At 49.8% G+C, this 23,346-nt stretch overlaps 1 protein-coding gene across 1 annotated transcript in view; it reads left to right on the forward strand.

Annotated features, from left to right (window-relative positions):
- The first annotated feature begins 4,050 nt into the window (after positions 1-4,050).
- The window catches only part of Oc90 (otoconin 90), a 32,561-nt gene continuing 13,265 nt past the window's right edge, over positions 4,051-23,346 (forward strand). Inside the window, exons 1-4 of the mRNA XM_047520947.1 lie at positions 4,051-4,093; positions 10,258-10,323; positions 11,490-11,546; positions 13,400-13,574. Coding sequence (XP_047376903.1) covers positions 4,051-4,093; positions 10,258-10,323; positions 11,490-11,546; positions 13,400-13,574 — 341 coding nt within the window. The remainder of the gene's footprint in view (positions 4,094-10,257; positions 10,324-11,489; positions 11,547-13,399; positions 13,575-23,346) is intronic.

The following is a 23,346-nucleotide window of genomic DNA, read 5'->3' on the forward strand; positions in this document are numbered from 1 at the left end:
GCAAGGGGCTGGAGTGGAGGGGAAGGAGTCAGGACTCCAGGACCCGACCACGCACTGCACCTGTGTGGTCCCTCCTCACTGTTCTGGTGGGATCAGCTCCATGTACTGAGTGGGAAGCCGCCACTGAGCGGTGGCAAGCTCAAGGTCACGCTGCCACTCAGGAGCAGGGCCGGGTCCAGCAGTGTCTGATTACAAAGCCCATTTCACTCTGCCCTCGGCTTGTGCAGAAAACCCCCAAAGGAAAGAGGCATCAGGTCCCCAGAGCCAGGGCAGGAAGCATGGCCACGGAGCCTCTTGCTGACGAAGCGAGGAGACCAGACAAAGGCAGCTCTTTCCTTGCGGAAAAGCCCGAGTGGCTTTCATCGTCTTTCATCCCAGGTTCCCCTGATGGCCCAAGACATAATCCCCGAGCCTCTCAACCTTTGAGGTGAGGCGGGTGCAGGGAACAGGGCGGCTATTGTTCTCTAATTAGAGCCCTGGTCTCCTCGGAGGCTCCGGCGGGGCCTTCACCTGTGCCAAGCCATAGTATGAGATGCCCCCCTCGGAGGCAGCCCACCTGCCGAGGCTCATGAAAGGCATGAGCAGGGGAGGGGGCCCAGCCGGTCCTCCTGGGGTATAAAGCGCTCCACTCCATCGGCTCTCAGCCAAGCATCGCCCGTCCAACTGCCTTAGAGAGGGCCCAGCACGGTAGGCACCTACCTCCCTGATGGTGTGAGTGAGGCAGGAGGAGGGAGGAGAGACTGGGAGGGAGAAACGGAAGGATAATGGGTGAAGGAAGAGGGAGGATGGAGGAGGAAGAGCAGTGAGGAAGGAGGGTGGAGGGGGAGGGGGAGGAGGGGAGCGGGCGGCAAGGGCTGCGGCCTCAACGCCACCGCTGGTTGTAACTGGACACCCAAAGCTGCCCTGAGTCCTTGTGTGAGCAGACGCAAGGCCTGGTGTCCCCCCGGGGACAACCTCCACGGCACCACAGCAGTCCACCTGCATGGACTCCCGGGCCCTGGTGCAGAACTGTGGCCATCCTCACGGGCGGGCCATCCTCACCAAGTGCAAGCCAGCCGATGCTCTGCCTCCACCCACCCGGCCCCCAGGCCTCACGATGCCCGGATGAGAACCCACCACACTGCATGTCGCTGCCCAGGAAAGTGATTTCCAGGCAGCTTCTGCCCTGGCTCGGAGCCGGACAAGCAAAGGGCAGAGCCGAATGCCCGCAGCCCACCCAGGTCTGCCCAGCCAGCGAGGCCTGGATCTAGACGGCCTAGACGGCCGTGGGGCAGGCCGCAGGAGCGGGCCTGGTGAGCCTGGACCCCACACACGGCATGCCACCAAGGCGAGGCAGCAGAGCCCTCTCCGTTAGCACAGCCCCCAGGGGCACTTTGGACCCAGCTTCTTCCAGGGGGACCCAGCCCTGTGCCTGCAGGCTCCCATCCCTTCCCTAGTGTGCGTGTTCTGAGACGTGGTGCCCTCACTCCGCCCAGGGCTGGCCACACACAGCCACCTCCTAGCTGGCCCCAGGACTCCACTTTCTTGGTTCTCACCAGGGCTTGTCATCGGCAGGGCTCACCAACCCCAGGGTGAGACCTGGCAGCATAGAGTAATGTCCACAGGGCAGAACACAAGTCAGGAGCACTCAGGTTGAATCCTGGACCCAGCAGTGGCCGGGCGTCCCCCCAAGTTGTGCCTTTTGGTGAAGGCCAGTGGACAAGTTCTGGCCCTCAGCTCCCCATCTAGAAAGGGAGGCAGGTGATGGAAAGAGTCGAGGAGCGTGCTGGGTGGGTGCCTGGCACAAGGAATGACACAGTAAACAAAAATAGGGACCAGACGCTTGTAAGTTACTTTTTAAAAAATATGAAATTTACCGTTCTGGGGACTTGAGTGCACAGTGCAGTAGCAGGAAGCGCATTCGCATTGCTGTGCAGCGGTCCCCCACATCCAGCTCCAGAACGTTCTGATCTTCCTCGACTTGAGTCTTGAGCGCATTAAGCCTCCCTATAACTTACTTCCAGGAACAGAGGAGCCGAGTTGTGTCTACATTAAGGTCACTCTGCTCATTTGCATTCGAATAAGAAGGTGGGGAAAGCTGCACCTCGCCCTCCCCATCTTCTCTGAGCTGCAGGATGACCTGGGTGAGCTCAGCCCTGAGGAGGAGAGGGGCAGAGTCCCCTGGCACTACACCAACCCTCCCTTACTCCCCAGACAGGGCACGAGGCTGTGGCACGAGGCTGTTAGCATCCTGCTGCCGTCTGTTGAGCCGTTACCTGGGCTGGACTCGGTCCTTCCCGATCCTAATGCGCTCCCATGCCTGGTGTGGAGTAGCTTACTCAGGCCCTGTGACGGCCTCCGTGGGGCGGGGAGTCAGGACACCTGGGAAGCAGGACATTTTTGCCATACATGGTCAGCCTCTGAGCCTCCATGAGCTCATCTGTAAAACGAGGGTTTGGATGGGACGATGCCGAGGTCCCTGCTCAGCTCAGACATCCAGCTGTCTGTCACAGCATGACAGGAACAGTAGAAGTCCCCACACAGCAGGTGCCAGGTAGTGACTCACTGCCCCAAATCATGTCGGCCCCCGTCACCGGGGCATGACTTCCAAAGGGTCTCTGGGCTCCTCTGGGCTGCTCTGCCACTCACCCTCAGAGTCCCCAGGACTCCACTGTCCACTGAAGAGTTCTCGAGCCTCACCCAGCGTTTTCAGTCTGGTGTCAGGTCCGAGAAGGAATCATTTGCAACTGCTTCTCTGCAGAACCCCCAGAGAGCTGGCTGAACCTCGAAAGTCAACCTGCCCTAGGAATCTGTGCGGCTGAAGGTCATACAGCAGTGTTGCGCCCACAGCAGCTGCTGGCCACAGCGCGCCTGCTCCGAGTGAGACTCCAGGCTCACACCTCACTCTTTCTGAGTCATCCACAAGCAGCTATTGTGCCCCCTGCAGAGGCATTCACAGTAGTGATCCTACAGCCCACAGGGTCCAACACCACGCCCTGCTCACCGGCAGAATGACCCAGTGTGGCCCTAGCTGTGTGTGCAGGGCTAGCAGGGCAGGGGGCAGCCTGTGCCTCTGAGAACACCCTGCAGAAAGTCTCCTTCCTAGGGGTTAATGCAGCCTTGTGAGGGTCACACTCGGAAGTTAAGAACTGCTTGGTTTTGGACCTGTTTACCCCTTTGTGCAGTGTACAACATGTGCAACCCTATCTAGCAGCCCTGTGAGTGCCCCTGGGTAGCATGGATCATGCCAGGTTATCATTCATATTTTGTCTGAAAGGTAAGATCTAAAGCAGAATATGCACAAATCGTCCAAACATCGTACATTCTTTAGGGAGTGGTATTCCCAAGAACCTAAAAGAATTTCAACATCCTTCCTTTTTTATTTTTTTTCATCCTTATTACATACATGGTTGGTTTAGAAGTGAACAGTGGTCTGTGGACAGGCAGCTGTAGCTCTGCCCACCTCACCCCTGTGTCCCCAGGAGAGGCACATCTGTTGAACCCCTAGGACTGCAACATGGTATTCCACATGCTCAAAACCCTGGAGAGAGGGAAGGGAAACGTCCGCGGGCCAGCAGCGCCACCCCGTGGCCACGCGTGCTCACGAGAGAGCGGCGCTGGTACGCAGGTTCAAAGCCAGCCTGCCCAGGGCTTCTTCAGAACGCTGGTGGGTCATCAGGTGTGAGAGGGGCTCTCACTCCTCACTGGTGTCCCTGGACCGTGGGCCTCGATGCCTGGCCCCTGGCCGGCCAGGAATAAATGACCGTGAAATAAGTGAGGGAACAAGTGGGGCCAGAGCGGAGTCCTCAAGGAGGCCACGGCTGAGTTTCCCCTTTGCAGACGGACAGACCGAGTCTCAGGGGGGAGGGGAGCTCCTCATTGTCACGCTGCTCGTTGGTGGCAGAGCTGGGACAGAAACCATGCGCGACTTTCTCCTTTGGCCACACACCTGGGGGCAGGAGGAGGACACAGCTCCCGTGGGTCTCTGAAGGTGACCTCATCACACTCTGCTGACCTCTCTCCCAGGAGGCTGTTCCAGTGGAGGCCTGAGCCCCGCCCTGCTCTCCCGCTATGATTGTGCTGCTCCTTACTGTGCTGATGGTCCCTGGCGCTGGTGAGTGACGCTGTTCGACACCATGTTTCTGGTTAGCACACGGTGACTTACTGCGAGCCCTGGGAGGGTTGCCCACCTTCATCTGGCCTGCTTAGGAGTCTTCATGAGACCCCAAGAGGACTGATGAGGGGCAGAAAGCAAACAGTGGCCGTGAGCCCGAGGTTCAGTTCAGTGGTCGTCCCGTGAGCACCTGCAGCTTGCATGGAGTGGGACAGGAGATGGAGCGGAGGGCAGGGTGGACGGAGAGCAAAGTGGCCCTTTAGAAGCCCCTTCCCCCAAGGGCACCGCTCCACGCCCTTCAGTCACAGCCCACTGTCCCTGGCTTGGCCGATTTCCTGGAGCAGCAGGGCCTTCCTGACACACAGCAGCACCCCTACCCCTTCCAGGCAGGTGCAGTGTGAGGCCACACGTCCCTCCTCACATCCCAGAGTGAGTTCACACCAGCAGAGCCTGAGGACACCTAAGCAGCTCCTTGGCAGCTGGGTGGTGACTTCAGGTCCGAGTGGAGTCCTGGCTGGAGTCTGGGGCTCTCCTACCCGCCTTCTCGTTTGTGTAACTGAGGGCAAACAAACACCTGGTCCGGCACTTCTCCCTCCCCCGGTGGGATCCACGTAGTCAGCCTCACTCCTCGGTCAGGGGCTTCCTCCTTCCCGTCCTGTACCCAGGTACACGCTGTACACTTCCCGGGGCCACCCTCCACTTCCGGGGGCCGCCTCCACACAGCAGTGAGGTGTAAGGCCATGTGAACCCACAAACGCTGACCGTGACCCAAGCTAGTGGACAGCACCAGAGGTTTGCACAGAGCTCAGAAGTTTGCAGGTCGAAAATTACCCACTTGCCGTGGGACTGTCTTCCTTCCCTGCGGGCCCAGATCCTTGCAACCCCTCCCAGCCCTGCCCTCCCGGCCGTGCAGATCACCCACCTGTCGCTGGGCCACGGCTGACTACTTCCTTCTGGCCTGTGTTCTTTCCTGATTGAGACTTTTGTCACCATTTGGGTCCCCGCTGCAGGGGCAACTGGGGTTGGTGTCAGCAGCTCACCAAACCCTCAACCCAACTTGCTTGAATTCCAACTACCATCTTGACTTGGCTTGTTTTGGGTGACAAAAAAATGTGTCATGCTGTGTTCTACAGTTTTCCATTCTATTCTACAGTTTTCAGTCTCTTTTTTCTCTTAAATGAGATCTTACCCACTAACGTCCATTTTCATAAATTATTTTTTAGCTTCTTTTCTTTGGTAACTAATGTTTTCCTCTTTCAGATGTATTACCTTTGCCTTTGATCAAAACTCCTCCGTCGATATCTCCCCCACCTTTCACGTGCATCTTTTAAATTCTCAAAATATTTCTGCAAAATTGAGACCCCTAAACATTTTCCTCCCTGCTCTTGCTTTTTCTTTTTCTCTTTCCTCGTTTATTGATTTACCACTCTATTACAATAATAAAAATGATAATGGTATCTTAACACAAAGGTCATACATTGTTTGACAAACTTTTTTCGGTACCCCAAGAAGCTTTACTCCCAAACACAAGCGCCTGGCGGGAAGGGCAGTTGCAGGAAGGGCAGTTGCGGGAAGGGCAGCGTAGGGCCTGGGGCCTCCCGTGCCTGCAGCCCCTGTTCCGCAGCCGTGAGTGTGTGCCCATCGCCACGAGGGACTGCCCACTTGCCCACTCACCAAGTCTGGGCCCAGACACCCTGAGGAAAGGTCAGTTTCCCAGATCTGGAAACAGATGCCACCGCCAGATGGAGGGTGGGATGGCTTCAGGAAGCAGCTGCCGGAAGAAGAGTCAAAGGCGGGAGGCCCTCTGGCAGTTCTGCCATGACGGAGCCAGGCGGGAGTTGGGCACACCCTAGGCTGCAGTCAGGCCTCAGGACAGCCTGGCAAGGACAGCTAGGCAGAGTCCACCGAGGAGCTGCTTTGGACTCCCTGGCACAGCCGTGGGGCCCTGGCCAGTGAGCTTCTGTGGACGGGGCCCTGTGACCCCTTGCTCACGCTGCCCCAGTGGTGATGGAGTCCAGACAATGCTGGGCGTGTGTGGACGGCCAGGAGGGTCTCTGTCAGGACAGGTCTCCCTGGTGCTCAGCCCTAGAGCAGGACAAGGGGCAGCCTCCGTGTTTGCTCTGTCCACAGAGCTGGCAGGTGCTGCCCCCACCCCGTCCTCACTCCGAGCTGGCCCACTCCCAAGGTCAGGAGGCAGTGTGGGAGGGTGGTCAGCTGGCATTAAGAGACAGGTCCCTTGGATCTGCCACCTGGACCAGATACCCGTGCATCCCAGAGCTCTGCCTGGAGCTTCCTCGGCAGCCCCACCCACCCAGCCGGGGGTGGGTCCCACTCCACGCCCTCTGTGTGCCCATCTCCCAGAACCCCCCAGGAAGGGCAGGGCAGAAAGGCGGGCTGGAGCACTCCTGGCTGAGCTGGGTCGAACTCCCCATTACGAACTCCCACACACACCTGCCTACGGCCTGGTCATCCCACATCCTAGAGACGGCTTCTTCCACCTCCACTTACAGGTCACCAGGAGTCACTCACTGGCCATTCCGTGTAGTTCAGCTGCTGGGCGTTCGTTCACTGTCCTGAGGATGCGGACAGAACTCTTCCTCTCCCGCTCCCGCTCTGCTGCGCATGACGTGAACGTGCACGTATATGTGCCCACCTGCTCCCTCCACTCGGTCCCTAGTGCAGTGGGGAAGCAGCTACTCGAGTAGATCATTGGGACATGGGAGGGACAAGCACGTGAGAGAAGCCTGTCTGTGACATCGTGCTAGCACGGCGGGGTGTCACTAACCCAGCCCAGGTTAGGGACCAGGCGGGGCTTCTGGAACTTTGAATGGAGCCGTAAGATGTTGGTAAAAAGCTCCGGGAGTGACCCAGGGGAGCATCAGGCCGGGGGCCCAGCACAGGCAAAGGCAGGACCCCAGGAAGGAACCTGGTGTCTGGAAAGCCAGAGCCTTGCGGGGTGGCAGGGCGTGAGGTCCCAGGAGGGGTGACTGCAGAGGCACAGGGCAGGGCTGAGGAAAGCCAGCCATGCAGAGTCAGGGACACTGGTGCTGCTCCGCAGGGTCTCATTTTGTAGTCTACAAAATGGCAATGATAACCTGCACCTAGCATTCCCCGGGGAGCTTAGACAGCAATGCCTGCAAGATCCTGCACCAGCTCCGCCCCAGACAGGCTGCAGCTACCGCCCTCTCGCGGGCAGTGACACACTTCACTGATCTGGCACCAGTTGTATTGAGGTGCATTTTATCCTCACACCTCCTTTGATCTTCCATCTTTGACCTCCCTCCTCCCAGCCTCCACCCTTGGCTGGACTTTAGGAGTGAACCAATCCAGTTCTCTGGGACAAATAATTTAAAATCCTGGGTGACTCTGAGTTGCTAATGAAATTGTGTGGGCGTGGATCTCCTGCAAGCAAGCAGAGTCGCGGAGAGCGTGCCTTATTAACATGCAGGGTGACAAGTCCATCTCCCGCCCTCCAGAAGAGGAATTTAATTACCAGGTGCACTAAGGAATCCGAGTGAGGTAATTAACCAGGAGCAGCAAGATCTTGCAGTTGCTGCGTAAGTGGGCAGCAGGCACTCAGCTGTGGGCTGTTGGCTGATGAAATGATTCCCCAGGCAATTACGCCAAGTGTAAAGCATGCCAGGGCAGTCCCATGGGCTCGGCCACTGGGGCTCAGGTGGAGCTGACGTCAGGATCGTCCGTCCTGGTCTGAGAGTTGGGGTTTTACCCGGCACTGCTGCCTCCAAGCCCACAGTTCTCAGGCAGGAAGAATTCCCTCCCCACGGGGAGGAGGGAAAGGCTGGCTCTGACCTGAGGCCACAAGCCCTCCCCTCTACCTGTGGTTCTCTTTCCCCGAGGCCTGGGGCTCAGTCCCAGCTCTCCCTCTGGCTGTGACCTGGGTCTCTCCTTCACCATGGTCCCCACTATTTCCTGATGAAACCCAGTACTGCAATGTCTGTCTGGCCCTGCAGAGGTTTGGGTTTGCAGCCTTGGGTCTGAACCTGGACCCTCACTTCCTCTGTCCTGGACAAGTGCAGTCAGCCCATGCGCACTGGGTTCTCCGCTCCTGTCTCAGCCTCCCCAGCCGGTCTTCAGTCTCCTCAATCCACTCAGTGAATGTAAACTAAGTTTCTAAGTGAGCTACCCAACCAGGAGGCTCCTGCCACAGTCAACGCCAGAGACTGGTAAGTAAGGAGACCTGGGAATGAGAATGAAAGGTGGAGGTCACTAGAAGCAGGGGACAGGAGGCCAGAGGACAGGCAAAGAGCCCAGAGTCCCCCAGGTCAGAGGAGTGAGGAAAGACTTGCACAGGGTGTTGTTCTAAGTAAGCCCTACATGGTGAGGCAGGGTCTGCTGCGCTGAGCCTCGGCCAAAGCTTTCCACAGAGGTCAGAGCCCATGCAAAGGCCCAGCGCACCTGGGGAGAACAGAGCGGCTCAGAAAGGCTGGAGCCAAGAGGAGCCGTGGTGCCCCCACCAGCCCCTGAATGCAGCACTCAGTTGCACTACCATGAACTCACTTGCGCCCCATCTTTCATACTGAAAAAAGTCTCTGTTGCTCGAAGCGTCTTCAGATGCTCGAAGCGTCTTCAGATGCACTCCACCAACTTGGGGAAGCTTCCCTTGGACCCCATTGGCCACACTCCATACCTTGGCACCTCTTCTCTCAGTATCAATAGGTGTCACCACAGGAATGGGCAGGCGAGGGTCCTCGTCCTTTGCAAGGGCCAAGGCAACTCTAGCTCTCCCTCCCTTCCTCCTGTGTCACGGGTGAGAAGTCGGGGACCTGGAGAGGCTGCTGCCACCCAAGACCACAGAACGCAGCAGGCTGGGAGCGAGGACCAGCGACTTCCTCAGCAAGGCTTTGGGGAAACTCCAAGTGGATGACTTTCATCAGAAGGCAGTGAAAGTGGCAGCTCCTAAATGTCAGTCAAGGGCTCGCAAGAGTTGAGGTCCAGACGGCGGCTGCTGACCTGTCCATTAGATCCCACCTCTGCTCGGGTTTTGTCTCTCAGCTGCTGAATCTTGCCTGGTGGGGCTTTTGCACACAAGCGCACACACACATGCAGGTGCACACACACACAGCCTCACCCAGCATCACTGGTCGGAGCAGTTCTACTGGTACCTAGAGGGGAGGCTGGCGTGCTGCCCAGCATCTATAATGCACCAGACAGTCCCCCTGCGGTCAAACATCTCCCACCCAAAACACCAGGCTGAGGAAACTGCTCTGAGCCAAGCAGGGCCAGGTCAGGCATCATCTGCGGGCAGACAGAGCCTGGTGTCCTTCCGTGATGGCCGGCTCTTGGACTTTCAGTTAGAGAAGGTTTCCAAGCTGATAGGCTGAGCTTCAGAACTGTCTGCTTGATGGAGAAAGACTGATGTCTTCCTATAGTTTCAGGTGACTCAGGTGCTTTCTACCACTGGGGGAAAGTGAGCCTCAGTCTTTAGGGAAGAGTCTGGGGCTAAATGGGGAGTCCACCTCCTATCTGCTTGTCCCCATGACCAGGCTTCACCCGGTGCTCCACCAAGGAGCTGAGCTGGCTGGGTGGTGGCAGTATTTTGAGCACTGGTGTGGTCCCTACCCTGCCATCACTGTACCTTTAGCAACATGGTTCAAGGTGAAGTTCTAAATCAGCAGCTTCAAAACTAGCAGAAGCATTTGCTAAAGATGCCTATTTCTGAGGCCCACTCCAGACTGGCAGGGTCAGATCTGAGTGAGACCACGGAGTCAGAATGTTTACTGAGCCTGCATCCCCAGGGATTCTGATGCTTGGTCTGGGGGAAACCCTTGTCCTCGATTGCAAAGTCCTTGGGGTTGAGGACTCCTCCATGTCTTTACTTCTTCCTGTTTTATCTCAATAAACTTCAAAACCGACAAGCAATCTAAACAAAGCTGTAAGCTTCATATTCAAAGAGAGTTTCAAATAAGTCCCCAAATCTCTCCACCTCCAACCAGAATGCCACTGTTAAAGCCAACCTCCAGGGCAACTCCAGCCCTCCTCACCCACCACGCAGACCAGGTTCATTGCAGGTACTAGGAAAGTGTGTATGGAGTTGAGTTTGGGGCATCCTCGCTCTCTTCTGGGCTGTCACCTCCCAGCCTTAGCCCAGTGAGGGGTGGGACAGAGTTTGTGCTAACCCTGCTCCCTCTCTTCTTTATTCATAGGGACCCATGCTCTGGACACCCCACACTTTCCCCAGGAGTTGCCTCCAGGACTCTCAAAACATTTCAGTAAGTATTCTTTGAACTTTTCTTAGGAGATAGGTAGAACACCAGCTAGGATATTGGCGGAGAAAATGTCCCTTCTGAACACACCCCAGAGCCAGTGACTGGGGCTGTAAAGTGAGTCACGAGCATCTCCCCAGTGATCTCCCCTGGCGTCTGAGGTGACAGTGGTCTCTAGTTTGAAACAAAGTCAAACAGTTTCATCAGAAGACAAAGGCAGCTGGGAAGGGAGAGCAGCAAAGGAAGCAGAAGGAAGGTCCCACGGAGACGGTCTCAGCTGCTGTGAGCCCCAAGGGTCCCACCGGCAGGGAAAGACAGGTGCATATGCAGTGCTTGCTCATGAGAAAGGAGGGTCCACGTTTGTCTTTGAGGAAGGGAAAGTCGTCCCAGTGAGGGCTCCTCAAGACCTCTCAGGTGGGTCCTCGTAAGAACGGAGCTGGAGCATCAACCCCGTGAGCCAGCGGGCCATGTGAGCCCCAGATCCAGAGCTCACTCCCACCCTTCAGAGGGGAGAGTTGAATGAGCCCATACAAAGCGTTGAGTCCACTCAGACCCAACGACCAGCAGTGTCTCTCCAAGTGACAGCACTGGTGTAGGAAGTTCAAAGTCCTCCAAATGTCTTCAAGTGGACAGACTCGGGCCGCTCTTGACACTTTGCAGGGTCAGGGCTGGGAAGCACAGCACGCCAGGACTACAGCGGCGATTCCTGTTCAGCAGGAGGAGCCTTGTGGCAATCTGCACAGCGGTCCAACAGACCGAGTATCAGTTTAGGTGCGGAGGAGTAGTGCTCACGCGGAACAGCCCAGAACCAGTGCTGGCCTAGAAGCTTCATTCTCCCAGGGATCAGTGACTCTAGTGACCACCCAGGTATATCCAGGATGTGCAGTGGGGACATGCCCAGGTGAGAGAGCCATCCCCCTGGCACTGTCCCTGAGACGATGACTTCTCTTCTCATGCCCCTTACCATTAAGGGTCATTTTTGCCAAATGAGGTTGCCTAGTAACCCTGTTCACATTTCATCTTTATCATTTTATCAGGTTTCCATGGTAACCCATTACTAGAAAGTTAGCCCAAGGTCAGGTTTGTTCTTAGGAGAAAAGGCTTGACCTTCCTGGACAGGGAGGGGGAAGGGGGAAGAAACCAAGACTCTGTTTTCTCTTTCTTCCACTTAGATACCACATTCTTCAATGGGATGTTTAAAAATGCAGAAAGCTTGGCTGAAATTTTTGGTAAGTTAGATCTGAAGCTGCTTTTCTCCATCAAGTGTCAGACATGAAATGTGTTTAGAAAATCTCTGGCAATGACCTGGGCCTTGGTGACTGCCTCTGAGATTCCACAGCCTCCCCAGCAGCTTCAGTATCACCTGGGTCTGATGAGGGTAGTGACGGCTTTTGGTTCAGGTGAGTCACTGAGACACCATGTGCCTTACTTCCTTGTCCTGACTACAGACCTTTCAGGAAGGGAATGATAGTCCCTCTTTACAGGTAAGGAAGCAACCTGAGGGAATGCAGTGACGTGCCAGCCACACTTGAGAATTTTAAAGACTATCAAGCATTACAATGATCAGTTTCATATCCATTATAAAACTATTGGGTGCCGCGATGGTTCCCACCATCGATTATTAACAGTACCCAAAAGTAAGATCATCCTGTGGTGGACAACCGCTGTGGGGCTAGTGATGCTGGGTTAGTGACGCTGCACTTCAAAGTGCATGTGTGACTAGCAGCTGGTGCCCCATAAGTTTTGGAATGAAAATGCTTATTTACATAAACACGCACATGTCAACTTCAGAGAGACTCTCTCCGTCAGCATAGAGTATTTTATTTTTTTAGGTAGGCCTTTTGGAAACAAAACATGGGGAAAGAAGTCCGAGTGAGGTAGGAAGAAACTGGAGAACAGGCAGGTGGACCCGGTCCTCACAAGTACTCTTTCGTCCCCCTGTGACACATAAGGTAGTGCGAGTCCTCTCCTTCAGCACCTGTGACCCCACAGTCAGAAAGGCAGAGAACAAGAAGGGCAGCGATGAGTTTTAGAGTCATAAACAGTCAGTCCTACCTTCCTACCTATTTTTTTGCTGCCTACTTAGGGGAAAGTCATTATCCCTGGTTGGTATTGGGCATGGCTCTGATCGTCAGTGTCCCTAACGTGTGAAATGGCAATAGCAGAGCAGCATGCGCCCAGAGGATTAATATGAAGCTAATGGGCTCATAGAGTAAATGCTGTCTAACACCTTACACTCTCTCTCCATCTAACTTCTAATAGCACCTGCTGCTGTGTCTGGAACATATTAGGTCCTCAGAAACTGTGTCAGTACACCTTTCCTTCCTACACTGGCTTATCACCTTATAGCATTACTTGTATAATTTTACTGTGCTGCTTGTGAGATCCATTCAACACATTCACCACAAATCTAATGAATCATAAAGATATTTCATTATCTCACAACAGAGGTCTGAAGGTGCCAGAATTGACAGACTGGCTCAGTGAGGGTGTCAGAGGCCCTGCAGGCTCGCTCTGTCTTACTCTGCCTCTTCCCCGAGCATGCTGGGTATTAGCTTTAGGTTTGGGGCCTCCTGGTTGCAATGTGGTCACATTCCATATATCCTCACCTGCATTCAGCAGGAGAAAGGTGAAGAAGATCCAAGATCTGCTTACATGTCCGTACTCTCTCAGGAGAGAAAGAGTCCCAGAAGAAGACTTTAGCAGGCTTCCTCTTAAGGGCTTTTGGCCAGAGCTGGGTCAGAAGCTCATCCCTAGATCACTCACTGGTACAGAAGCATGGGGTCACTGTGACAGCCAAGAGTGACATACAGTCTCAGAGACTAAGGTGAAGACTAGCTTCCCTTAGAACTTTTCAATTTCATTAGGACGGGAGAAGAAATGAATGGCTGTTTGGTGGCAACCAGCGAGGACCATGGCTTATCCACCTGCTTCCCTTTAGCTGTTCAGAACAGTGGAGGTCACAGTGGGCGCTCACTGTGCTGGTGAGGTGCCAGCAGCCCAAGGCATGGGGAGTCCAGGGAACAGGCTCCTCCTAGGCCTGGCTGCCCGTGCCCACCAGGCCTGCACCTCTCCTCCCCAGACTGCCTGGGCCCCCGCTTCACCTGGCTGCAGGCCGTCTTCACCAACTTCCCTCTGCTGCTCCAATTCGTGCATGGAATGAAGTGTGTCGCTGACCTCTGTCCCCGGGACTTTGAAGACTATGGCTGCACCTGCAGGTTTGAGATGGACGGACTGCCGATGGATGAGACTGACCGGTGAGCAGGATCCATGGATGGGCCCTGGGGGCCTGATGGACGGGAAGGGCCCTGGACTAGGTGCTCACTCAGGAGAGGTCTTGATCCAGCAGGGTGACTGGCTTTCTCCTCTTTACATTGCCATGTAATCTGTGACCTGCTGTAGGTGGTAGGCAGATATCAAGAGCACACGTGATGGCCAAGAGGCAAAGCTGCATTGTGGTGTTTCTCAAGTTTGGTCCACCTGCATCAGAACCTCCTGAGTGATTGTTAAAAATGCAGAGTCCTTAATCCCAGCAGCTTGGGAGGCTGAGACAGGAAGATCATGAGTTCAAAACCAGCCTCAGCAAAAGTGAGGCACTAAGTAACTCAGTGAGGCCCTGTCTCTAAATTAAATACAAAAAATAGGGCTGGGGATGTGGTTCAGAGGTGGAGTGTCCTGGGTTCAATCCCTGGTACAAAAGAAAAAAAAAAAAAAAAGCAGATTCCTGGATATAGACAAGACCTATTGACTCAGGCTATCTTTAAGTGGAACCTAGAGGTCTACATTTAAACAAGCTCCCACGTGACTCTTCTGCATAATGAAATTTAGGAAATATTTTTTATTTGGAGTAGTTCTGCCACCAGAGGTAAGACAACTATGAAGGTTTCTATTCATTTTTTAAATAAATAAAACCCAAAATATGATAATATATAAGCACTGTGCTTAAGAAAAGAGAAAACCGTCCCTTCTTTAAAGAGGAAAACGTCTACTGTGGAGAATAAGAGAATTAAAATGTTCAACAAAGATATGTACCATCCACACACACAAGGGAAGCACAACCTGAAGCAAGATACCAAGATGGGCAAAGAAACCTGAACCCTAAAAGCAGGGGTGTGTCCACAGACACAGGAGGCAGGAGGTCCTTGATACAGTCACCAGTTGTGGAAATGTGGTGCTCTCCTTAAAATGTCAAGGCCTGTTGCCTCTGACCCATAATTCTACGTCTCTTTTCCTTACTGACTTTGCCATGTTAGGTCAGTTAACTTGTTTGCTCTCCAGTCCTTTATCTTTTTTTTTTTTTTATTGTATACAAATGGGATACATGTTGTTTCTCTATTTGTACATGGAGTCAAGGCATACCATTTGTGTAATCATACGTTTACATAGGGCAACGATGTTTGATTCATTATTTTTTTCCTTTCCCCCCCTCCCCTCCCACCCCTCTTTTCCCTCTATACAGTCCTTCTTTCCTCCATTCTTACCACCCTCTTTATCTCTAACCCTAAACCTAACCCTAACCCTAATGCTAACCCCACCCACCCTCCATTATATGTCCTCATATATATGTTATCAGCGAGATCATTCGTCCTTTAGTTTTTTGAGATTGGCTTATCTCGCTTAGCATGATATTCTCCAATTTCATCCATTTGCCTGCAAATGCCATAATTTTATCATTCTTCCTTGCAGAGTAATATTCCTTTGTATATATATGCCACAGTTTCTTTATCCATTCATCAACTGAAGGGCATCTAGGTTGGTTCCACAATCTGGCTATGGTGAATTGAGCAGCAATGAACATTGATGTGGCTGTATCTCTGTAATATGCTGATTTTAAGTCCTTTGGGTATAGGACAAGGAGTGGGATAGCTGGGTCAAATGGTGGTTCCATTCCAAGCTTTCTGAGGAATCTCCATACTGCTTTCCAGAGTGGCTGCACTAATTTGCAACCCCACCAGCAATGTATGAATGTACCTTTTTCCCCACATCCTCACCAACACCTATTGTTGCTTGTGTTCTTGATAATCGCCATTCTAATTGGGGTGAGAAAAATTTTAGGGTGGTTTTGATTTGCATTTCTCTTATTACTAGAGATGTTGAACATTTTTTCATATATCTGTTGATTGCTTGTACATCTTCTTCTGTTAAATGTCTGTTCATTTCCTTAGCCCATTTGTTGATTGGATTATTTGTATTTTTGGTGTAGAGTTTTTTGAGTTCTTTATACATTCTGGAAATTAGCGCTCCATCTGAAGTATGAGTGACAAAGATATTCTCCCACTCTGTAGGCTCTCTTATCACATTACTGAGAGTTTCCTTTGCTGAGAGAAAGCTCTTTAGTTTGAATCTATCCCAGTTGTTGATTGTTGCTTGTGCTATGGGAGTCCTGTTAAGGAAGTCTGATCCTAAGCCAACAAGTTGAAGGTTTGGACCTACTTTTTCTTCTATAAGATGCAGGGTCTCTGGTCTGATTCTGAAGTCCTTGATCCATTTTGAGTTGAGTTTTGTGTAGGGTGAGAGATAGGGGGTTAATTTCATTCTGTTGCATATGGTTTTCCAGTTTTGTCAGCACCATTTGTTGAAGAGGCTATCTTTTCTCCATTGCATATTTTTGGACCCTTTGTCTAATATGAGAAAATTGTATTTATTTGGGTTTGTGTCCATGTCCTCTATTCTGTACCATTGATGTACCTGTCTATTTTGGTACCAATACCATGCCGTTTTTGTTACTATTGCTTTGTAGTAGAGTTGAAGATCTGGTATTGCAATACCCCCTGCTTCGCTCTTTCTATTGAGGATTGCTTTAGCTATTCTGGGTTTTTTATTCTTCCAGATGAATTTCATGATTGCTTGCTCTATTTCTGCAAGTTACATCATGGGGATTTTAATTGGAATTGCATTGAATCTGTATAGCACTTTAGGTAGTATGGCCATTTTGACAATATTAATTCTTCCTATCCAAGAACATGGGAGATCTTTCCATCTTCTAAGGTTTTCTTTAATTTCTTTCTTTAGTGTTCTGTAGTTCTCATTGTAGAGGTCTTTCACCTCTTTTGTGAGATTGATTCCCAAGTATTTTATTTTTTTTGATGCTATTGTGAATGGGGTAGTTTTCCTAATTTCTCTTTCTGAAGATTCATCACTTATGTATAAAAATGCATTGGATTTATGAGCATTGATCTTGTAACCTGCTACTTTACTGAATTCACTTATGAGTTCTAAAAGTTTTCTGGTGGAATTTCCAGGTTCCTCTAAATATATAATCATGTCATCAGCGAACAGGGATAGTTTGAGTTCTTCTTTTCCTATTCGTATCCCCTTAATTTCTTTGGTTTGTCTAATTGCTCTGGCTAGAGTCTCAAAGACAATGTTGAATAGAAGTGGTGAAAGAGGGCATCCCTGCCTTGTTGCAGTTTTTAGGGGGAACGCTTTCAGTTTTTCACCATTTAGAATGATATTGGCCATGGGCTTAGCATAGATGGCCTTTATAATGTTAAGGAATGTTCCCTCTACCCCAATTTTTTCTAGTGTTTTGAGCATGAAGGGATGCTGTATTTTATCAAATGCTTTTTCTGCATCTATTGAAATAATCATGTGATTCTTAACTTTAAGTCTATTGATATGGTGAATGACATTTATTGATTTCCGAATGTTGAACCAACCTTGCATCCCTGGGATAAAACCCACTTGATCGTGGTGCACTATCTTTTTAATATATATTTGTATGCGATTTGCTAAAATTTTGTTGAGAATTTTTGCATCGATGTTCATTAAGGATATTGGTCTGAAATTTTCTTTCCTCGATGTGTCTCTGTCTGGTTTAGGTATCAGGGTGATATTGGCTTCGTAGAACGAGTTTGGGAGGGTTTCCTCCTCTTCTATTTCATGGAATACTTTGAGGAGTATTGGAATGGGCTCTTCTTTAAAGGTTTTGTAGAACTTGGCTGAGAACCCATCTGGTCCCGGACTTTTCATTGTTGGTAGGCTTTTGATGACCTCTTCTATTTCATTGCTTGAAATTGATTTATTTAAGTTGTGTATGTCCTCCTCGTTCAGTTTAGGTAATTCATATGTCTCTAGGAACTTGTTGATGTCTTTGAGGTTTTCTGTTTTGTTGGAGTATAGATTTTCAAAATAGCTTCTAATTATGTTTTGTATTTCACTCGTGTCTGTTGTGATATTTCCTTGTTCATTCTGAATTTTAGTAATTTGAGTTTTCTCCCTCTTTCTCTTTGTTAGTGTGGCTAAGGGTTTATCAATTTTGTTTATTTTTTCAAAGAACCAACTATTTATTTTGTTAATTTTTCCGATTGCTTCTTTTGTTTCAATTTTGTTGATTTCGGCTCTGATTTTAACTATTTCCTGTCTTCCACTACTTTTGGTATTGGTCTGCTCTTCTTTTTCTAGGGCTTTGAGCTGTAGTGTTAAGTCGCTTATTTGTTGATTTCTACTTCTTTTGTTGAATGCGCCCCATGAAATAAATCTTCCTCTAAGTACTGCTTTCATAGTGTCCCAGAGATTTTGATATGATGTGTCTTTGTTCTCGTTTACTTCTAAGAATTTTTTTATTTCCCTCCTGATGTCTTCTGTTATCCATTCATCAAATAATAGTGTATTATTTAATCTCCAAGTATTGGAGAAGTTTCTGTTTTTTATTCTGTCATTTATTTCTAATTTCAATCCATTATGATCTGATAGAGTACAAGGTAGTATCTCTATCTTCTTGTATTTGCTAACAGTAGCTTTGTGGCATAAAATATGGTCTATTTTAGAGAAGGATCCATGTGCTGCTGAGAAGAAAGTGTATTTGTTCTTTGTTGGATGGTATATTCTATATATGTCGGTTAAGTCTAAATTGTTGATTGTGTTATTGAGATCTATGGTTTCTTTATTCAATTTTTGTTTGGAAGATCTATCCAGTGGTGAGAGAGGTGTGTTAAAATCGCCTAGAATTATTGTGTTGTGGTCTATTTGATTTCTGGAATTGAGAAGGATTTGTTTGACATACGTGGATGGGCCAATGTTCGGGGCATAGATATTTATGATTGTTATATCTTGCTGATTTATGCTTCCCTTAAGCAGCATGTAATGTCCTTCTTTATCCCTTCTGACTAGTTTTGACTTGAAGTCCACATTCTGAAGTGAGGATGGATACTCCAGTTTTTTTGCTGTGTCCGTGTGCATGGTATGTTTTTTCCCATCCTTTCATCTTTAGTCTATGGGTATCTCTTTCTATGAGGTGAGTCTCTTGCAGGCAGCATATTGTTGGATTTTTCTTTTTAATCCAATCTGCCAATCTATGTCTTTTGATTGATGAATTCAGGCCATTAACATTCAGGGTTATTATTGTGATATGATTTGTATTCCCAGTCATTTGACTCATTTTTTTTTTTGACATGATTTGGTTTCTCCTTTATTTGGCTATTCCTTTAGGCTAGCGCCTCCTGTTGCTGATTTGCATCATTGTTTTTCATCTCTTCCTCATGGAATATTTTGCTGAGAATGCTCTGTAATGCCAGCTTTCTTTTTGTAAATTCTTTTAGCTTTTGTTTATCATGGAAGGACCTTATTTCGTCGTCAAATCTGAAAGTAAGTTTTGCTGGGTATAAGATTCTTGGTTGGCATCCGTTTTCTTTCAGGGCTTGGTAAATGTTGTTCCAGGCCCTTTTAGCTTTTAGGGTCTGGATTGAAAAATCTGCTGATATTCTTATTGGTTTCCCCCTGAATGTAACTTGATTCTTTTGTCTCATGGCCTTTAAAATTCTCTCTTTATTTTGTATGTTAGGTATTTTCATAATAATGTGCCTTGGTGTGGGTCTGTTGTAATTTTGTGTATTTGGAGTCCTATAAACCTCTTGTACTTGGTTTTCCATTTCATTCTTCAGATTTGGGAAATTTTCTGATATTATTTCATTGAATAGATTGTTCATTCCTTTGGTTTGTTTCTCTAAGCCTTCCTCAATCCCAATAATTCTTAAATTTGGCCTTTTCATGATATTCCATAATTCTTGTAGATTCTGTTCATGATTTCTTACCATCTTCTCTATTTGGCCAACTTTGTTTTCAAGATTAAATATTTTGTCTTCAATGTCTGAGGTTCTGTCTTCCAGGTGTTCTATCCTATTGGTTATGCTTTCTATGGAGTTTTTAACTTGGTTTATTGTTTCCTTCATTTCAAGGATTTCTGTTTGTTTTTTTTTTCAGTATCTCTAACTCTTTATTGAAATGATCTCTTGCTTCCCATATTTGGTTTTTTAACTGTTGATTGGTGCAATCATTTAATGCCTGCATTTGCTCTTTCATCTCCTCCTTCAATGCCTTCATTTGCTCTTTCATCTCCTCGTTTGCTTCCCTGATTGTTTTAATTATGCACATTCTGAACTCCCTTTCTGACATTTCTTCTGCTGTGCTGTCATTGGGTTTTATTGATATAGTATCTAGATTTGTTTGGGACATTTTCTTCCCTTGTTTTCTCATATTGGTCAGATGTCAGTGGGACCCTGAGATATTGCAGATTTCCTCTATTGGCTTATAGTGTCCCTGTAGATTTCCAGTGTATCACCTCCCAGCCTTCAGTAGCTTGAAGTCTTGGAGGAACTTGATAATGCAGTGCTTCCGAAGAAAGCTGCCCCTAGCCTGCTACTGGTTCCACGGCTTGGAACTGGCTCTGTGCGGAAAGGCTCTCACGGGGGAGTCTGCACCGCGCAGCTGGTCGTGTGGGAGGGGCCCACCGCCGGAGTGCGCAGGGCTACCTGGGGAAGACTCTAGCTGCCCTGCCCTGCTCTGATAAGCCACCCCTATCCGTGCCTGCCGCCCAGGCCGAGCTTCACCCGGTAGGGGAGACTCACCCGTGGCTCTATTTTAGTCTGAGTCTCTCAATGCCTCCCCTTCTTGAATCATGGGTTCTGGAGCGACTGGAGATGCAGTCACCCTCTAGTCCGCCATCTTGGATTACCCCCCAGTCCTTTATCTTTAAAAGTAGCTAATAATAATACCTCCTTCATAGAGTTGTAATTTCGTATTAAACGACCAAATTCAAGTTCAGGCAGCCGGGACTCTGCCTGGCTGATGAAGGAAGTACCCAGGAGTAGTGACAGGTAGCGGCAGCAGCATCGGCAATAGCAGCCATGGCGGCAGCAGGAGCCAGACAGACTGGAGCAGTAACAATAGCTGCAGCGGCCGGAGCAGGGCAATAGCCACAGTATTAGTGAAGTGTGTAATAATAACGGTGGCTGTAGCCATAGTAACAGCAGCATCAGCAGCAGTCGCCATGTGGAGATGGGAAATGGAGTCCCCAGGTCTCAACCCCTCCATGAACCAACCCCTCACTCACAGTTCTTACCCTTGTGCCCAAATCTGGTGCAGTGGAACGGGCATGCCTGTGGGGGCTCACAGAGGTCAGGAAGGGATGCCCTAGGTGATCAGCTGCAGAGTTCATGCCTGGACTCCCTGCCCCCCCAGACACCTGCTCCTACACAGGTGAGGTGTGGTCACAGGGCCTGGGCCCCCATTCCACCCAACATTCTCTACAGAGGCCTGCACCCTGTGCTTCCTTTGTGCTTCCAGCACTGATAACAGCACCCATCATGGAGTAGCGACTCAATAAATTAACTATTGTAGTCCACCTCCCATTGCTTTACAGAGATTCAAAGAACTAAACAAATTAAATAAAAAGTGGTAAAAGCTTAAAAGAAAATAAATAAATAAAAAACAATTCTTGGTTGACAAAAAATAACAGTTTTGGAATTAACAAATTCATCCCACCTCCAAAACTGTGAGAGTGTAGGTTGCCTCTGGGACCAAAGGGGCAGTTTTCCAGCTTAGTGACCAGGAACAAACCAACTCTGAAGCAAGCTTATGGACCCTTGCATGGGAGGAGGTTGGTTCTGAGTGGGGTCAGGGGCCAGGGCCAGTTCTGGGAACTTACTTCCCTGTCAGGTCCACCCCGACCTCTTCATCTAGCTGTTATCAGACCTTGTCAACCTAGCAGTCAGAGAAAGGAAGCAGGAATTCATCACTGTCTCCTGCCCCAAATGAAAGATCAAAGACCCCAGTCTGGCAGAATGGTGGGCTGCACCCAATTTCAATTGCTTTACACAGTTAGATAGATGGTGGGGGGGATCTTCCAAACTCTAGAAGACAGGTTATTTCTACCTTGAACTTTCTGCTAGACTCCAAAAATCATTGCTACTATTTATTGAGTGCCTGCCACATAATAGGATCTAGATATACCTTTACTTGACTCCTAGAAATCCTTGTGAATTGTCCAAGGTCATCGTTTCTGTATTGTTTTTCCTCTTTACAACATTCGCTGATCTGTCTTCTCTGCAAGGGCCACCTAGCTTCAGCATCAGTATATTTTGTGACCAAGCTGGACCTCTGGCAAGTCACAGCCTGTGTGTCTCAGCATCCACATATGTAAATGACCATAGTGATCACAACTGGTGCCTGGGATCCACATGAGGAATAAACGAGTTAACCCTTGTCAAGTGCTAGGAGCAGAGGCCACTGCATGGTAGGCACTCAGCAAATGTTAGCTGCTGTAACAAAAGCACCAGTAATCATCCTCCTTATTCCTGTTGAGGAAGAGGTGGCTGGTTTCAGGAGCTCCTTTGCCAGCTCCTTTCCAGTACTGCTCTGCCATGCAGCTCCCAGGATGTTGTTCTTGCCCTACCCTTATGCCCCTGGAGTCCTGTGTGAGCCCTGCACCTGAAATTCTCCATTCACAACAGGCTCATTAAATGCAAAGTACACAGAACAGTCTCTGGAAAGCTCGAAAATGTTAACTATTAATAGTGAGCATCTCTGAGACTTGGTTTCCTCCTGGCAAATACTGTAAATTTGAGAAAGGGGAAAGTACGTTGCCCAAGATGGAACACTGGTCATCAGTGCAAGTAGATTCAGACCAACTGTAGAGCCCCACTCAGCCTGTCCCAAGAGCCAGAGTGGCAGGGCAGTTGGCAGGGCTAGGACAGCACCCTCCCCAAACAGTGCAGCTGGGTGGGATAAGGGCAGTGGAGAGGGACAACTTCTCCCTCCATGGCATCAGAGACAGAGAGAATTTTCCAGTGTGGGGTGTCATCCAAGTGCCATGGCTCATCTCTTCATCTGCCCTTCCCCTTGCTGGTCTTCAGATATTGCTGAGCTCTGGAAGAATCTTCTGGAACCTGGGAGCCTCCTATACTCTCCTCAAGCCAGCAGAGTTCTCTGTTTACAAACAATGTTTGGCAGGAATGTGGCCTTCCCTGGTTCCCGTTTTGCTTGTTCAGATTCTGTTCTGTGTTTAAGCAGCCAATCAGTATCCTGTGCCCAACAGCATCCTATGTCCACACCTTACTCTGCGCCTGTCCCCTGAGTCTACCACTAACTTGTGGTGTGACTTCAGAGAACTCATTTCCCTTCACTGGGCCCCAAAGTCCTTGTCTACACAAGTGCTTCTTGCGCAGAGCAAAGTGCTGCCTTCTATTTGCTTGTTTGTTTGTGTATTTATTATTTTTTTAACAACGTCTGGGATAATCCAAGCTCCTCTGGAGAGAGCTGTTCTGTGTCTGACTGCGAAGGCATTGGGTCCAGGCCAGGCCTTAGTATTTGCTCAATTGCCTCACCTGTTTTCCTGCCCTAAGTGGGGTCTCAAACACCTTCTATAAATGCAAGAGGAGAGGGTTTGAATACAGAGGTCACCTGCTCACGAGGTGGCCTTGTGCCTCTCAGGCAGCCTCTCCTGCTAATGCTCCACCTCCCTTCCCTTTACTCCGTAGCTTCTAGGTCTGTGTCCTTGGCCTTGTCTCTAGTGGTCAATCTAACACCCGATAGGGTTGCATCTGCCACCACCCACAAACAGGCATGAGGTAGTGCAGTCAGTCACTGTGGGAGGCCAGGCAGGACAGAGATGGAGCTGGGCTGCTGCTGCTCATGACAAGGGTTGGTTTTCCAGATGGATGTGGACAGTACAGGGGGAGGTGACTAAAGCAGCATCCGAGGCTTAGTGTCTGGGTGAGGACACTAGGAGCCTGGTCCTGACCTTCCCGAGCC

The sequence above is a fragment of the Sciurus carolinensis genome, chromosome 1 (genome assembly GCF_902686445.1).
Source record: "Sciurus carolinensis chromosome 1, mSciCar1.2, whole genome shotgun sequence".
Classification (NCBI taxonomy): Eukaryota; Metazoa; Chordata; class Mammalia; order Rodentia; family Sciuridae; genus Sciurus; species Sciurus carolinensis.